The following is an 18,143-nucleotide window of genomic DNA, read 5'->3' on the forward strand; positions in this document are numbered from 1 at the left end:
TTTCTTAAGTCGACTTAGGCTTGGTTATGCTTATGACCACAGATATACATATACATAGACGACATTAATATAACCGATGACAATTAAGCCCAAGATGGGTTCAAACATCAGCAATTAGTTTTTGTGAAAAAGGTATTTAATATTAGCCCTTGTTATACATACATACATTTGTACATATCCCTCATTGCCCGCAAACATTTCTGAGCGTTCAGAATATATAAGTGCGAAAGGAGTCCTAGGTGGTAAGAAATATGAGTTTCAAAAACAAAAAATGTTTACTCTTATATGAATCTTTTAGGATTCATATATGATGTAAGTATGTATGTATGTTATTTGAAAGAAATTTTTGCTGAATGCCTTTGCAAATGTAATGCATTCCATAAGACTTAAAGAACAGCCTAAAAGCAGAGTCCGAATGTAGTAATTTATGAGGCCGATAAGAGCTTCAAAAAGAGTCTGAAATGATCCATATAGGTATGAGGCCAAAAATTGTTTTAAAGAGTCCAAAATGAGCCGTACATGAGGCCAATAAGACTCCAATATGACTCATATTGAGGCTCATTTGATGTATGAATTTAAGCTCATATACATACATACATAAGGCGACCTTCGGAGGAAGGCAATCACCCTCATATCGGACACCTAAATGAGCTCATTATGAGCGTAAAGGCTCCGAAATAGGAGTCCATTTACGACTCCAAATGTTTGCTGGGTTTACTTCAATAGTCATAATCCAAAAAAAAATTAAAATATTGGATTAAGTATGCAAAAATTACCGCTCTTCTTACATTAAGATCGACCTATCTCGGTAGCCTGTGATAGGGCGTTTGCATGACTACAAAAAATCAATTGTAGCCTTTAACGTTACTCAATTTTTTTAAGGGCTGTGCTCTCTGCGCGGATGCTACCTGTGACCATTACAGAAATACACTCGTAGGTCTGCCAACGCGCCTGCCGAGGGGCGGCGGCTGTTAGAAAAAACTTTTTTAAAATTAACATATAGCCGGACCAAGGATTGAACCCAGCACCTACGGAAAGGGTGTACGCACCTCTAACCACTCAGCCACATGTACCACTAAATCTATACTAACTAAAAACAAGTGCGATGTATATACGTGTTCGGTTAATTTATGTTAATATTCATTACCAGCACTAAATGATCTGCAATTTGCCAGTATTTCACTGTTGTTACTTTCATAGCGAGTCATTATAGCGTGCATCTCTTCATAGTAGTCCCAAACTGAAGGCATTCCAGATTTTACTAGTTTTCTTTCCTTTCTGCAAATATTCGAAAATTGTATTCATTCGAAAGTAAATTTGTTATAAACCGGCTACCGGTAGCGGGCGACCATATTTTGCATTTTCGTCTTTATATCCCTCATATTGTAATAGTAGTCCATTAATTCCATCTCTGCAACCATCTCTATTAAGACATGGTGGTTCTTCTTGAAGGCGCGAAGTTTGTCCACCTTCTCCTCCCATATTTGCAGTAATGCCTTTTCACCGCCTTCTTCCCATCTATTGCGTCGTCTCTTACCTTTCAGAAAATTTAATAAATACCTTGTTTTGGAAATTATAAAATAGACATATATCCTTACCGCTACTGTTTTCCATCTCTGTTTTGGGTTAATTACAATTTCAATAAACTAATTAAAATATCGCAATTAACTCCTAATTGATCAATTTAAATTGTTGTGTAAACGAGAGCTTAACTTTTTTGCTATTACTTTTAGAGATGAGAAATAAACTTCCGATATAGAATAATCGATTATTAAAGTCGATAATTAGGATCGTAGTTCGTTTAATTTATCATGTTTTAAATATTAGGGGTCTTCATATAAAGCGATAAAGGGATAAATTGCTTAAATTTTCAGTTCATCTGCTTTCTTTCATGAACGCACCTTGGTAGATAATTCCATAAAATTGTTTATTACACGATGACGTTACGATAAACGCTCGTATTAGAGCCAATTACGATAAACGCTCGTATTAGAGCCAATTTACACGACGACTTTTCACCCTGCGTTTTTGGCACGTTCCCTTTTAAAAAAGTCTTCGAAAATCCTCGTGCAAGATACCTTTTTTCTTTGCGGCGTTTCTTGCGTATTTTTGACATTTAAACGTCAAATTTTCTTTGGTCAACTCTTTCGTCCTCAATTTTAAAGCGGAGCAAATCTCGAACTCAAAGCAAAAATACGAAAAAGTGAACTCGATAAAAGCGAAAAGTCAAAAAAACCCCTCGATTTCGCTGCTTGCCTACCCCGCTGACTTCGCTACACTTCTTGCCAACAAGCTCGACACGCATGACTTTCCACCCAGGGTGAAAAGTCATCGTGTAATTTGGCTCTTATCCTTTCCATACGCCCGAAAGATGTATTGTTGTGAATGAGTGTGGTTTTTGTTCACATTTATCGGATCTCATTCGACAAGACCGACTCGTAATAGAGAATAACAGAATGCAAGCGGTTATCGTGCATCGTACGAATTCATAATAGGGGGAGCTATATGGCTAGTAACGTTTCACAAGTAATGTGTGAGATTAAATTGAAAGGTAAAACTGATTGTGTGTCGTCAGCGTAAATGCAGCTTAAAGCGAAGCGCACATTGGCGCGATTCTGTCGTTGGGAATCCGCAAGCCCAAAAATTACAACAATGCTACCCATACATTTTAATGCGCTAGCGCACACTTGCACGATTCCGTCGCTGCGAATTTTTCGAACATTCAATGTTCTTCTCTATTGACGCGTTCGAAACGCGGCTTGCAGCGTTTTGAAGGCGTCAAAGAAGAAGAAGAAAGGTGTCACAGCAATAAAGGCAAAGAAAAAAAAACGTGTAATGTACAAAAACTAATAAAAACGTTCGTAATAATAGTATTTTGTACGATTTGGGCACGCCGAGTGCGAAAATACACGAAATACAGGGAAAATTGAGTGAATTGTACATCGGAAATCGACGCGAAAAAATCCCTCAAGTGTGCGCACGTTTGCGGATTCGAAGTTAACAGCCGAATTCGCAACGTATTCGCAACGACAGAATCGCGCCAATGTGCGCTTCGCTTTAGTCTGCGCTTATTCATGGAAATTTTGGTCGAGGCGATTTTTCATATTCCCTTTTGGTGTTGCTCGTTTGATTTGCACACGGCGACTTTTTTTTATGCAATTCTTGTTGTCATGATTCAATGGCTGCGTTTCTTTATACATTCCGGATAATCCCATTTCACAGCCGGAATAAACAGAATACGTTTCAAATATACGTTAACATATCACCAGAACGTTCTAAAGAAAAGGTAAACAAAAGTTTATTCCAAACGTTCAGAATAAATAAAGGAATGCAGCCGATAATACATGGTTAGATAATTATTGACAGCTGCGGCTTGACACTCCCTTACAAAAGGTTACATTTACGAAGGACGGAGATATGGGAAGTATAAAATCCCTTGGTGCGAAAATGGTAGTAGAAAAGTACGCAAAGTAGGTAATTAGTAGTGAAATTCCTTTTGTAAAACCTAACGCATTTGTAGGAAATCTGGCATTTTAAGCGAAATATTAATCTGTCTTATTCTGAGTTTCGCCTGAAAAAAAATTCACCCGAAAATCATGGAAACCAAAAGTGAAAAGTGAACCGGTTCAGGGAAAATGAAACTCATGATAAGGCTGAATATATATAAATGTATTACGTAATTTATGTGCTATTTAGCTGCATAAAAACTGCAAAAGGACTCAAAACTAAAACAAAATTACTATTAGATTTATGTAAACATCCAATTTAAAAACAATTTATATTTTCATCAGTTAAATGTGCTTCATACGCATATACAAATAAACATATTGCACAAAAGCTTATTCTTCTATTTCTCAGCAAAGATACACTTTTTCAAAGTAAATTTGCAAAGAAGCGACACGGTGCCACTGCTTAAAGGCCCTACACACGGATCGATTTATCGGCCAAGCAGTTGGCCAACTGCTAGAAGTTGGTGGTAAATAAGCCGTGTGTAGGCAAGTTGGCAAACCTTCGTCAAGTTGTTCGTCAGGTTGGAGAAAATCAAAAGTTTTTGATTTTTGAGGCAGGTTGGTCAACTTGTTGCTCTGTGTGTATACAAGTTGGTAGCTTAAAATGCGATTTCATTTTTTTTTAAAGGCACATTAACGTTAACATGTGTTTTTCGGTTCTTTTCGCTGGTGAAAATGCGTATAATTTGTGAAAACGGGGGCGGTAGCAGTAATAAATACATAAAAATGAGCAGCTTTCCTGGCATAGCTTAAAAGTTTACCGGTGCTGTTGTGTTCACAGTTCAAAAACAGTCACTCAAATGAAATCGGCAAACTGGTTGGTGCGTTGAGTTTCGTTAAGTAGGTTGGTCAACTGATTGGCCGATAAATCAATGCGTGTGTAGGGCCTTTTATTGAATCATGTCTTGTTGTCAGCTGTGAACCGCTAAAGGCCCAGTTATACATACTTAGGGCCGGTTACTCAATGTCTGGTTAACACTATTCTGCGGTTAAACATCGTTATCGACGTCTTCGACTCCATGCATACAACAGGGAGTCGGTAACGTCGATAACGATGTTTAACCGCAGATTAGTGTTAACCAGACATTGAGTAACCGGCCCTTAGTATTGCATGAGAGTCATCACATAGGGAATCTGTTAAATGAGCTTTGCGTGTAAGCGGTTACCCAATGCACAGCATTACATATGTAGAAGTCTGTTGATTTTTGGATTCTACGTAAAATGACATGCTATGCCGTGCAGTGGAAAGTATGCATAACTGAGCCTTAACTCAATTTATAGAGACGAATGAGAGCACAAAGCGTGTTGCTCGAGCACAAGCAAATTGGTGCCCCTCTCCTTTCCTCGTCACGCTCTCTGGCACACAAGTCGAGTTGCCGCAATAAAAATCGCCGTGTGTAACGACAGCATCGCCCAATTCGTCGAAGTTTGCCGTGCGCCAGTACTGTATTTCAAGCAAAACGTAGAATAACGTGAACCAGAACTGCATTTTTATGTAAATTTGGTTTAAGTACTAGCGTTTTCAGGATTTAACAGTTCATTATAATTTACGGTGTAATAAAACAACCCTATAAACATTTTGGCGAACGTTCGAAAATGACGGAATCCTGTCGAAATCCCCACTTTTGTAAGACAAACAAACCGTTAGATATTAAAAATTTCAACCCTGTAGACTTTTTCACTTGAAATGTCCAAATTATCTACTTAAACAAACGCATGCAAACACACACACTAAATAGCAAATGTCAACGAAATCCAAAGAAAACGCGGTGGAAACACTTACGGATCTCCATAGCATGCATATACGTATGCGTGCGTTTGACAGAAAAATTGAATATAAAAATTTTTATGGCATCACCTAGAAAATTATATGAATTTTGATTTCTAAGCGTAAATGTCAAACACACGCATACGGATACGCATGCTATAGCTTGATATGCAGTTCAATACGAGCGTAAGCGTGAACGTATTTTGGCTGAATTTCTTTATTCATTCTGAACGTTTGGAATAATCTTTTTTGTTTACTTATTCTTTAGAACGTTCCTGATGATATGTTAACGTATATTTCAAACACATTCTGTTTATTCTGGCTGTGAAATGAGATTATCCGGAATGTATAAAGAAACGTAGCCTTTAATTCTCTATCTTTTGATGTATCAACTATTGCAAAAAGTTAAGTAATAACGAAGATATTGGTCAAAATAAAAAGCTCACGCTCACGCTCACATTGAACACTATAGCAGGCTTATGGAGGTCCGCCTTTAGAGATTACATTCCGAAATTGGAAAATATACAAAATAGCACATGTTCTGAGATGTGGCACTGGCAACACTGTTTCGGATACTCGAAAGTGCTCCCGGATCTAGGAATTCACTCACTTGCAAAGTATTCGTGTATATTTTCCATTATAGGATATGAAAAATAGTATATTAACTTTACCAAATTTTTTTGGTTTTAAGGCATTGCTTCCTTAATTGCAAAGTACTTAATTAATTAACCCAATGTTTGATTGATGTTTGATGCGTATGCAACATAATTAAATGTCTGGCAAGGCGGTGTGGAAATGTGAGGGAATTTCTCACCCCGCTTGATGGGATAAAGTCATAAAAGTTTGCTGTGAATCAGAATAAATTTATAATTTGCGTATAAAGTAGAGCGACAAAAGACTTATTAAAAAAAAGGCTCCAAGCCGTTTATAAAAAGTGAGGTCTAGCAATTGACTTGAAAAGCTTCACATCAAAAAATTTGTCGTCAGCTATCAAGGAGTGCACTTGGAAAAAAAGATATTTTTTGGACAAAAGAAAGACTGAAAATAAGTGAAGAGAACAAAGCAGAAGCGTGACAACGACGAAATAGCGGCCGTTCAAAACGACGACATAACACCAACAACTTTTTCACTGCACGCATTTACGACAGCGAGTCGGACGGTGACAAAAACGTAAACGTCTACATACATTGATTGGACGGTTTATATTTGGGAAAAAAGTACCGACGTGGTTTCTGTTTTGCGTAGGAGAAATTGAAAAACGGCAGATTCAACGCGCAATTACCACGAAAACAAAAAGTAAGCTCTATAGTAGTCTTCGACACGACGTAAACATTCGTCTTTAACCATGAGTGTGGACGCCTACGGGCCTGGTTCACAAACCTTGACGTTTCTGGATACGGAGGAGAATGACTTGATTGGCGCAGATACACAGGCATCGGACTTCGATTTTCGGGATTTTACATTACCCTCACAATCACAAACACAGGCTTCTCAACTGGAAGGGATTGGTGGCAGTACATCAGCTCAAGTAATTACTACCGAAAATATATGTTTATACCTTTTAAACTCAAACGTGTATTTTAACACCTTTAGAACAAGATAAATGCTCTAGCAAACAATCTGGCAGAGTTGCAGTTTGAGGAAGAGGATGACGATACATCAATACTGGCAGTGAAGGAACTGCCTACACATGCTTGCAAATATTGTGGCATTCACGATCCTGGTACTGTAGTTATGTGCAATAACTGCAAAAAATGGTTCTGTAATGGACGGGGTAGCACTTCCGGGTCGCATATTGTTAACCATTTGGTGCGAGCGAAGCATCGGGAAGTGACACTTCATTCCGAAGGACCTCTTGGAGAAACAGTTTTGGAGTGTTACTCGTGTGGCGTGCGTAATGTTTTCGTGTTAGGATTTATTCCGGCGAAAGCAGACTCTGTAGTGGTGTTACTATGTCGGTAAGTAGAAAAGAAACAAGCGTTTGCCGAACACAATCCATTAATTAGTTTATTACATAGCCAACCATGTGCAGCTCAAAACTCTTTGAAAGATATGAACTGGGATCAAGAGCAATGGAAGCCGCTAATAACAGATCGCTCATTCTTGGCATGGTTGGTAAAGGTACCCACTGAGCAAGAACAGTTGCGGGCGCGACAAATATCCGCAGCGCAGATAAACAAGTTGGAGGAGTTGTGGAAAGAGAATATTGATGCGACATTTCAAGATTTGGAAAAGCCTGGAATAGATACGGAGCCATCGCAAGTGCTTCTACGTTATGAAGATGGTTACCAATATGAAAAAGTGTTTGGGCCTTTAGTACGACTAGAAGCAGAGTATGATAAGAAATTGAAAGAATCACAAACTCAAGAAGGTATAGAAGTACGTTGGGATGTTGGACTAAACAAAAAGACCATAGCCTACTTCACGCTCGCCAAAACCGATTCGGACATGAAACTGATGCATGGTGATGAATTAAGATTGCGTTATGTGGGGGAACTTCATAAGGCATGGAGTGAAATTGGGCATGTCATAAAAGTGCCAGATAATTACGGCGAAGATGTAGGATTGGAACTAAAATCATCAGCTGGAGCGCCAGTCAAATGCACCTCCAATTTTGCGGTGGACTTTATTTGGAAGTGCACATCATTTGATCGAATGACTCGTGCCCTTAAAGTATTCGCCATGGACCGCAGCTCCGTATCTAATTATATATACGCACGACTTTTAGGACATGGCCGACATGATGGCAGTGATGAACTTTTATTTCGAGGACCAATACCAAAACTCTTCAGTGCTCCCAATTTGCCGGATTTGAATCGATCGCAGGTGTATGCTGTAAAACACGCTTTGCAACGCCCGTTAAGCTTGATCCAAGGTAAAACTGTTTTTTTTTTTCATATTCAGAGAAAATGCTATCGATCGTGCTGTACATATAGTTAAATATATATATATTATTTAATTTTCAGGTCCGCCAGGTACTGGGAAAACTGTGACCTCTGCAACAATAGTTTACCAATTGGTGAAGCAACACGGAGGCACCGTGCTTGTCTGTGCACCTAGCAATACAGCTGTAGACCAACTTACGGAAAAAATCCATCGCACAAACTTGAAGGTGGTGCGGCTTTGTGCCAAATCTCGTGAAGCTATCGATAGTCCAGTTAGCTTTTTAGCTTTACATAATCAAATCCGTAATATGGACACAAATATTGAGTTAAAAAAATTGCAACAGCTTAAAGACGAAACAGGCGAATTAAGTTCAGCCGATGAGAAGCGATACAGAACATTGAAGCGGGCCGCGGAACATCAACTGCTCGAGGCTGCTGATGTTATTTGTTGCACATGCGTTAGCGCGGGAGACGTGCGGTTGGCACGAATAAAATTTACTTCTATTCTAATCGACGAATCGATGCAGTCTACCGAGCCCGAATGCATGGTACCAGTAGTATTGGGTGCAAAACAATTGATCCTTGTGGGCGACCACTGTCAGTTGGGACCGGTGGTTATGTGTAAGAAAGCAGCTAGAGCTGGCCTGTCGCAAAGTCTATTCGAACGTCTTGTAGTCTTGGGCATTCGGCCTTTCCGTCTTGAAGTTCAGTATCGTATGCATCCGGAATTGTCCCAGTTTCCCTCCAACTTCTTCTATGAGGGCTCACTGCAGAACGGTGTTTGTGCCGAAGATCGCAAACTCAAAATTGATTTCCCGTGGCCACAACCTGATAGGCCGATGTTCTTCCTTGTGACTCAGGGACAAGAGGAAATCGCGGGATCGGGAACTTCATATTTGAATCGTACTGAAGCAGCAAATGTCGAAAAAATAACAACACGGTTCTTGAAGGCAGGCGTTAAGCCAGAGCAAATTGGCATAATTACGCCGTATGAAGGCCAGCGGGCGTATTTGGTGCAGTACATGCAATACCAAGGCAGTTTGCACTCAAGGTTGTATCAGGAAATTGAGATTGCCAGCGTGGATGCTTTCCAAGGCAGGGAAAAGGACATTATTATAATGTCTTGCGTGCGTTCAAATGAACGCCAAGGTGGGTTATTCGATTTTCGTACAAATTGTATTATGTTAAATTGACTTGTATTTTAATATAGGTATCGGTTTTCTCAATGATCCTCGTCGATTGAATGTTGCACTAACTCGCTCAAAGTACGGTACAATAATTGTGGGCAATCCTAAGGTGTTGTCCAAGCAACCACTTTGGAATCACTTACTGAATTTCTACAAAGATCGCAAGGTGTTGGTAGAAGGTTCCCTAAACAATTTGAAGGAATCATTAATACAATTCCAAAAGCCCAAAAAAATAGTCAATACTCTAAATATGGGTGCTCACTTTATGACTACAATGATGGCCGATGCTAAAGAAGCAATGATTCCAGGCTCCATTTACGATCGTTCTGGTCAATATGGATATGCATCGAGCAATATGAATACATCTAACTTCAACAGCGGCCTGGGCTTAGGTTTGGGATTTGGAGGTAATAATAATTTGGGTTACGGGAGCGGATCAGCAGCTGCCCAAATGCAAGCAGCAGCGGCAGCCGCAGCCCATAGTTTGAACAATTTCATGAGCGGAAACTTCGGTCCGATTGGGGCTCGAAATAGCGGTCCAGGTTCAACAACACAACAATCTGCTATTAACTCTCATCAGTGGAATCATCATCACGACTCGATCAGCTACATTTCGCCCGAGCGTGCTCAAGCAGCAATGAATAACATGCCAGTACCTGTTGGCATGTTCATGAACATGAGCAATATTCCGCCGCGTTTCTACAACCAACATCAGCAGGCAATTCAAGCGGCAGCAAAACAGGGCCGCCGCACTGGCGGTGGCTTAGGGGCAATCGGAATGGTTAACAATAACAGCGCCAGTGGAGGCAGCAAACTCTTTAATAATTATAATGTGTCCGCCACCGGCGCGGCTAATAAGATGCAAAATGCAAAACCGCGTAACAGCATTCAAACACCTTCAGCCACAGCTTCGATTGCAACTGGTGCCAACGATATTGCTAATGTTTTGATTGGATCGGTTGCCACTTCATCGCAGAACAATGCCCTACCACTAACCCAGCAAAATATGTCGCAACAAATGAGCCAACCAGGTGGCTTTACACTTTCACAGCAGCCGGAGTTGTCGCAAGATTTTGGCCAAATCTCGCAAATAGATAATATTCTCTCACAGGATGTTAATTTTAGTACGGTACGTATTAAATGATTAGTGATCTCAAATAAAGTATTAGATTTTAATCTATATACATTGAAATGTTCGTTCTATAATTTACAATTTAGCTAATGGCAATGATTAAATTAAGCTATTTTTTTTTTCTTCGCTTCAGGATAATCTTAACACGAATCGTCTAAATTTGGGCTTGAATAGCCAGAGTCAATTCTCGCAGCCCTATTGATACAACGGTTGATTCCAACTACAAAAGCAAAAGCAGCAGCAGTCAGTTAAACCAACAATTCATATCAAACAAATACAAACTTTTTGATGTAACGAAAGAGAACAAAGAAGACAAGAAGCGTGCACACAAAAAATTGCAGAAACAGCAGACATAGATCTCTGACCGCATGGATAGAATCGAACAGAATCGGAATTTCGATTAAGAAATAAAATTCCGCTCAAAATTACCCGGAGTATATAGCTTATATTTGGGGCAATGCTGTGCTGTGACAAGTAAGGGGCAATTCCGATGTACGAATCATCGATAGCGTAAAAATGCGAGTACGCATCGACAGAGTGGTCTGTGCGTTATCTGCGCAAAACGTGTGCGTAAATGGGTTAAATAGGAGAAATTGGAAGCGACGAAAAGGATAAAAAAGGAAATACAACCAAACAACAAAATCCAAAAACAAAATGAGTTGAGAGCTAAAAGGACGCCGCAAAAAGAAACGAAAGATAAAGTAACGCCAGGTTTGAGGTATGAATAGGACAGACATGTCATGTGTCTATGGAAGCGAATTGATACCAAAATAATTTCATCGTAATTTTTCATATCATGTGAGCAATACGTTGGAACCTGTGAGGAAGGTGGAAGGTTAGTAGGGTGATACCCGATGATGTTTCCATCGAGAGCATCGAATACATTTTCAATTCGAAAACAGTTTTGGACATGATTCACACGCTTTAGCGCCTTGAGGGCAATTAACAGCCAATTGGCGAAAGTGTTCGATACTTTATATAAGAGGCAGTTTTTGTACAGTAACATCAAAACTCTCGCAAGTTGATGCTATTTTCAATGGAAAACGTTCCTCACTTCAATCTGGTTGGAAACTTGCACTGTATTGTGCTGCACAAGCATGGCGGGCTGCATTTTCCAGTTCTATTGCTCTTGGATTTTTCCCAATATTTACATATAATATTTAACCTTAAAATTTTTGATTAAGTTTATTTTTCAATGACATGGACAAGTGATTTCTAAATTTTGCGACTAAATTTAAAAAAGAAAACTAATATTTTTAAAAACATTCAAACATGCAACAAATTTATGTTGTCAATTATATTTCAATAAAGTGCTTCAACATCACATTCAGAGGCAGAAAGGAGATCAAGTTTGATGATGAAGTGAAGGATGCTGCAATCGAGGTGTGATGAAGAGGCTTACTTTCGTCGTATTTCCTTTCGAAGAAACGCTTTGCTTGCAATCCTTTGCATATGGAATCGCCTTGATTTCTCGGAAAAATAAATCGTTTTTATTTGAGTTAAAAAATAAATTTTTTAAATAAAACAAAGAAAACAAAATTAACAGCATCTTTTTTTAATTTTAGGTTTAGGCATTGCTAGGTCAACTACATGAAATTTTAGAAATTATTATCTATGTACGAAAAACCCTATCCCTTTATCTGAATCGTGGCAGTTGGTAGATGGTAGAAAACTGGATTCGAAATAACACTGAATTTTATAATTTAAGGAAGAGCACTCGCTCATTTCCTTAACAAGTTTAATCCGAGCGGGAGGGAATTCTTGCTGTGCGTGCTTTAAGTACTTATACCACCCGTCAGAAAGTCCGCGCAATAGCAGAAATCATCACACTTTTTATGGTTATCTAAATAAGTGATTATTAGGCGGTCATCAAGCCTGCAAAGGCAAGAGGCTCAAAAATGGCAATTCAAGAGGGCTTCTGAATTCCAATAAACTTGCGACACCAGGTCAAATATTATTGCTTTTCCATCACAATGCAAGTGACTGGGGCATTATGTCAGAGGTTGCAACAAGTCGTGGCAGCGTAAAGATAATTAAAATGAAACCTGCATTGACAACAAGAAACATTTTACAGAGACGCATTTTTAGCACAAAAAAATATAGGGACTAGTGGGGTGTTTTAAAGCAGGGATATACAAATTCTTCTTAAATCGAAATACAAGCTTCAATAAATGTGGCAGTTTTACTTTTTATGAAAGATCGTCACGTCTTACGCGAAAACTTGGATCTGTCTGCAACTTCTGAAGTATTTCAGTAGATTCCAGTTGAGCAACATTTTTCTAATAATTACGTAGCGCAATGACATGCAATTAAGTAGGACGACAAACTATATGGTAGGCAATCTAAACCTCAGCTGTAACGTGCAAGTGTTATTTGCATCCAGAAGAGACTGGAGGAGAGACCGAGTGGCAGATGCAGGCTGTCTCTTTATAAACCGATGGATTGCAGTGTGGAAGCGGTAGTCTAACCCGAGAAACTCGGTGTTGCTGGGCCTGTTCGAGGCACGTAATAAAAGCGGCATTACTGCTGTACTGATGAAAATTTGCAACACTGTTGCAACTGCCCAACTGACAATTCGTCGCTGGAAATTCACACCGAACGTGATACTCTCAATAATTCGCGCAACACTGCGGTTATGATTGTAACTCGAACAAGCCCGCTCTTTTCTACAATTGATCAAGTATACAAGCATCTTTAAAGCGGAAGTTTTAGGTATCCTCGAAGCCTGTATAACTTAGGCAATAGAGTCGGATGCAACAGTAAAGCAACAATATATTCTGACTATTAGGAATAGCCAGCGCGCGCAGGGCTATCACTAAATCTATCGTAGGTCGGCAAACTCTGGTTCTCTTCATGAGATTTCAAAAAATATTACCCAATTGGTTATTTTTATTTAAAATTTTTTTTGATATTTGGGGGAACCATACAAAATTGCTAATATTAATAAACATTTAAATAAACAATTGCTAATTTTTTCTGGAAGTCTCCTGAAGAGAAAGTGTTTGGCGATTGGAAAATATTGATTTTCAAGGATTCTATACCATTTCTACGAAAAATTGTTTTTTTTTCGCCAGGGTAGGAGTGTAATGTAATGTGGAACGATTTTCCGTCATCCTTTGTGAAATTTGGTTTGGGAAGATGGCAAAACGCCGTAACCGGTTTGTCTCAAAACCAAATTTGGCAATGGCTGAGGGAACATCGACCCACATCACATTAAGAAAAAAAAATTATTAAAAAAGAAGCAAAAAAAGTTCCGCTGCCCGAGAACTCAAGCTCGAGCTCGGATCTCTTAAACGGCACTCTACCCAGTATATAATTTCTGGAGCTAAAAGCCGTTCTGAAAGGCCTTCCTGAGAGTCAAGAGGCCTCCCACTCTACATTCCTTTCTCCTTTTTTTTTGTATGGAGTGGCACAAATTGAAAGGCTTTTTCTTTCGCTACCCATGTAAGTCGTTCCAAAAGGGCTTTTATAGGACATACACATCACAGAAGACCTTTTGGAGAGGAGTTCTTTTAAAGTTGCTTCTTTAATTTATAAAAATCATACATCTTTGAAGTATTTGCTTAAGGTTTATATTAAATATGTGTTATTGCAACTTAAAATGTTTATTGAAACTCATTTATAATGCATTCGAGATGTGTATTTTAATTGAACAGTTTAGACTGCTGACTGACTCTGAATGTCGGCCTAGATCAACTCAACTACTACATATGCAAGTACTGTAGAATTAAATAAAATGTCTTACCTCTTTCATTCCATTCCAGTAATTAAAAATTGAACTTTTTTTGTTTGCTCCTTTTCAATAGGAATAATGCATTTATTGTATTTTTTCTTTCTCCGTTCGCTCCATCAATAGCTACATTGACAAATTGAATACATTACAAACATTAGAGCAGCAGTTTTAAGCATTTTCCCTTAAGTGTTTTTTTTTTCTGTGTGACGGATTGTAGGATGTAGTGTGGGTGGGTGTTTTCATGTGTGGGGAAAGTACAGGTATTAGTTTTGACAGGCAAGAGGGGGGATAGGTTAGAATAAAGTGTATTTGTGTAAGTGTTGTCAGTGATATTGGTGTAGGATATAACGCCCTTTTAATTTACATTTTATGTTTCTTGTTTTATGTGATAGCTTGATGAGCTCAAGAAATGTTCAATAATTTTGCCGTATCTTAGAAGAAAATTAATACATTTTTTATCCACCATAATCTATTCAAAATCTGACAATAATATATGAAATAATAGCAAACCAAGTGTATAATTATTTAAAAGATGTGCAGCAAAATATAGTTTTAAGCGATTATCCGCAGATATGTAAACAAAAAAAAAAAAACGCATGAATTATGATTATAATTAATTAAGATTTGAGCCTAACAAATACATAACGCCAAAATAGCCGTCGATGCGGTTGTCGTTGAAGACACATTTTTCGGACATTTTAGATCCTGCCAACACTAAGATCACGTACGATTTTATACATACAATTACATACAGAGTTAATCAGGCATTCCTGAATTTGTTTCCCGTTCGGTAGTAGAAACTATTTCTCTTAACCTCATGAGTTTCACATGATATTTCAATAATTTAGTGATTTTGGTTTCGTCTAGAAGTTAGAAACTTTTCTCGTGTATTTTTTAAGTTTATAGTTATTTAGCGGCGCGACGCCATTTCTTTGATCACATGATCTGCACATCTTTTTTTTTTTACAAATCTAACAACGGGCGCTATACGCTTTTTAAAGTGTTCATCGGCTTCGTAATTTTTTTCCAGAATTTTTTGCTTTTTTAAAGTGTAATGTGTTACACAAATTATTCTAAGACCTTCATGGAAGGTGTACACAGTTTTTGAAACGGTTCATTCGTACTCGCTTCTTGTCGGTGCAGTGTGGTTATTGGTACCTACACTCAATCACAAATTTTTAAATACTACAACAAATTTTTTAAAATGCGATGTTTTTTTTTTTAAATACATGTGTATCATATTACATTTTTATTATAGGTCACCACCAGTTTGCACCGACATTACAAATTATACTTTATTAACTATTTTTTTTTTATTACTCTATGCTTTTAGTTCTGCAATACATTGTTTTTTTTTTTAATTTTACGGTTTTGGTACAAAAATTCTTCAAATTACTCATTTTTTGCTTTTCTTTTTTCTACTTTTTAATATTTTTTTTTTACATTTTTCTTTTTCGCTTTTATAAATTAGATACTTAAACATTAGACAGATACAAATACAATAATATTGGAACATCATTTTTTCCTGGTAATTTGCAAATAATTCGCACCCTCGACATTATTTAATTTATTTGGCTGTTGTTTTACTATATAATATATATGGCGAATAACAATGCAAATTAAAAAAATTGTTGAGGCGGTGTCTGTATGTCCCGTTATGAAAATAGTATCGAATATATTTTTGTAAAGCTTTTAATCAATTTGCCTTGTTGCTTACATGCATTTAATGGAACATATTTATGCGTATTTTAGGTTAGGACTTCATTGTGTTTCTTGTTTTTTATATGTACATACATATGTATACTTCAATCTAAAAATGATTACACATAAGCGTCATACATGCAACTGTGCCTCTCAAATTGTTTTTAGTTTTTTTTCTTTCTCTTTCTTGTATTGTTTGTTGCTGCTGCGACGTTTCCTTACGCATAGAATATTTAAAAGTTACGTTTATATAGTTCTGTAAAAAATATACACACACATTTATAGAACCTTATCTTTTAAATTTTCGTCGCAGATCCCTGAGTTTGTTTCTTTGTTTTTATAATTTTAAGTCTTGAAATGTTCACTCCTAATGTCATACATCTGACTTTGCGAAAAAAAAAAAACGTTTATACGAAAGCAATGCAGAAATTAGATAAATACGGCCTTATCATAATACTTCATACTAAAGGCTGTCAAAATTTGGCATAGTGAAAATCAGCTCAAGACAACCATTCATTACGATATTAAAGCAAATTGAAGGAATTTGGGTCTGGTTCAACATTTTTTTTTTTTTTAGCCGAATGGCGAAAGCCAAACCAAGTTATATTTGAGTGGACTATGGACTGACACGATATTACAGTTATAGGTAGCCACTTAATGTTGGCAAATACCTGGTTAGAGATTCTGTATTGCCGGAAAATTCCAAACTCTCTTCTTGCAATTAGGTATTTCCAAACCTCCTACCAATGAAAATGAACAAGCCCGGATGGCGGCCAAAATCGCTCCGGCGTTTACAGCGCAAATCAAGAAGAAGAAGAAGAATGCAACTCTTACGTTAAGCAAAGTGTATTTTAATTGAATAAATATTGTTCATACTTATGTATGAACATCAATACTCATATCTATAGCAGCGGGTGCAAATAAACACCCGCATAGATAGTTAATATGTACTTGCATACTTACTATAAACATGCTGATATGAGTATTGTTGTTTATTTAGGTTTTAGGTTTAAGTTATACATACATATGTACATATGTACATTTCAATGTATACAATAGTTTAGGATAAGAATTTACTATAAATAAAGGCGCTTCAGGAAACTGAGGTTGAGTTCTATCTGAGTGCCATAAGTGTCCGTGTATCTTCTCTGTACAAATATTAAGCAATCCACCAAATCTTAATAATTATTTAAAAGCCTCAATAACGGATCTCAACGATAGTAATAATAGAGAGAAAAGAAGAATGGTGGACCACGTTTGGTTGATTTGTAACGGCAACCCTAACAATATGGCAGCGCCAATTCAACACTGCCAAAAGGTTTAGCTTAAGCGTCATTTCCACATTATGCGCTACACATTCGTGATCACATAAAGTAACGCGCGTTTTATTTAACAGCGAAATTAATTATACTTTTATAACCCTGATCAGCAGTAAAATTCTGATAATCGCTACACTAAAAATCCATCGCTAAAATTCTCTAAAAGCAAATCTGTGGCGCCTAAAAGTATGTAACATGGAAACGTTACAGCTGCAATGTGCAATCAGCCAAAGCTGGCCGTACGAAGGGGGCTTTTAACTAGATGTTATATGTTGTTAGGCGCGCCTGATATTCTTTTGGAGATTAATTAGCGATCAAAATTAGCGATAGCGAATGCTAGAATCCAAGAGACCCCGTCTCTATTTTTCGATTTCTCCTTTTGGACAGAAGCATTTTCTACTAAAAAGGATTCATCATATTATTGTTATATCATTGACATAAAGATATACATACACGAAATAGTTCTTTTTTTTTTTAATAATCAAGGAGATCCGATAAGGTAACAGTGGAATCTTCCACTGCTTATTATTTATGTTTAAAAGCAAATAGACAAGCCAAGCGATAATTTCTGTGCAAGTGATTATCCCTTGGTACAGTCTTCTTACAATTAGGAAACTATTTAAATTTAAAATATTATTACATACATGCGTTTGTCTAGTTAGAGATAAGAATAGTTTTAAGTTTTCTATAAATAAAGGCTCGATTATTTTAGCTGTATTCAACAATGACCTGAACAAGTAAATTAATTATTAATGCGTTTTCGCATTATTCAGAAGTGGGATAACAGACTAAATTCGACTCACTCAATTCCATTTTCAAATATGTACGGTTGCGTGCAACTAATTAACAACGACATGGCCACGTTAATATTTTGAACCTGTACCTAAAATCTTGGTATGAATAGTTACA

At 37.5% G+C, this 18,143-nt stretch overlaps 2 protein-coding genes across 2 annotated transcripts; one reads left to right on the forward strand and one right to left on the reverse strand.

Moving 5' to 3' along the window:
- Positions 1-311: 311 nt before the first annotated feature.
- Positions 312-1,745, reverse strand: LOC118753624. The gene is made up of 3 exons (XM_036488500.1): positions 1,599-1,745; positions 1,336-1,537; positions 312-1,278 (listed from the first exon to the last, which is right to left on the reverse strand). The coding sequence occupies exons 1-3, from the start codon at positions 1,612-1,614 to the stop codon at positions 1,134-1,136; spliced, it is 363 nt and encodes a 120-aa protein (XP_036344393.1). The 5' UTR covers positions 1,615-1,745; the 3' UTR covers positions 312-1,133.
- A 4,137-nt stretch (positions 1,746-5,882) lies between these two features.
- On the forward strand, positions 5,883-11,375 carry LOC118753625 (regulator of nonsense transcripts 1 homolog). The gene is made up of 6 exons (XM_036488501.1): positions 5,883-6,805; positions 6,871-7,235; positions 7,296-8,152; positions 8,244-9,311; positions 9,373-10,478; positions 10,615-11,375. The coding sequence occupies exons 1-6, from the start codon at positions 6,623-6,625 to the stop codon at positions 10,681-10,683; spliced, it is 3,648 nt and encodes a 1,215-aa protein (XP_036344394.1). The 5' UTR covers positions 5,883-6,622; the 3' UTR covers positions 10,684-11,375.
- Positions 11,376-18,143: the final 6,768 nt, after the last annotated feature.

Source organism: Rhagoletis pomonella, unplaced genomic scaffold (assembly GCF_013731165.1).
Source record: "Rhagoletis pomonella isolate Grant_MI unplaced genomic scaffold, Rhpom_1.0 Rhpom_scaffold_02684, whole genome shotgun sequence".
Lineage (NCBI taxonomy): Eukaryota > Metazoa > Arthropoda > Insecta > Diptera > Tephritidae > Rhagoletis > Rhagoletis pomonella.

Bases quoted from the DNA above. Each gene is read 5' to 3' on its own strand.
- LOC118753624 (XM_036488500.1), bottom strand. The intron at 1,279-1,335 runs GTAGCCGGTTTA...GAATATTTGCAG, and splicing joins AATATGGTCGCCCGCTACCG to AAAGGAAAGAAAACTAGTAA.
- LOC118753625 (XM_036488501.1), top strand. From the start codon at position 6,623: ATGAGTGTGGACGCCTACGGGCCTGGTTCACAAACCTTGACGTTTCTG. The intron at 7,236-7,295 runs GTAAGTAGAAAA...TTTATTACATAG, and splicing joins GTAGTGGTGTTACTATGTCG to CCAACCATGTGCAGCTCAAA. The intron at 10,479-10,614 runs GTACGTATTAAA...TCTTCGCTTCAG, and splicing joins AGGATGTTAATTTTAGTACG to GATAATCTTAACACGAATCG.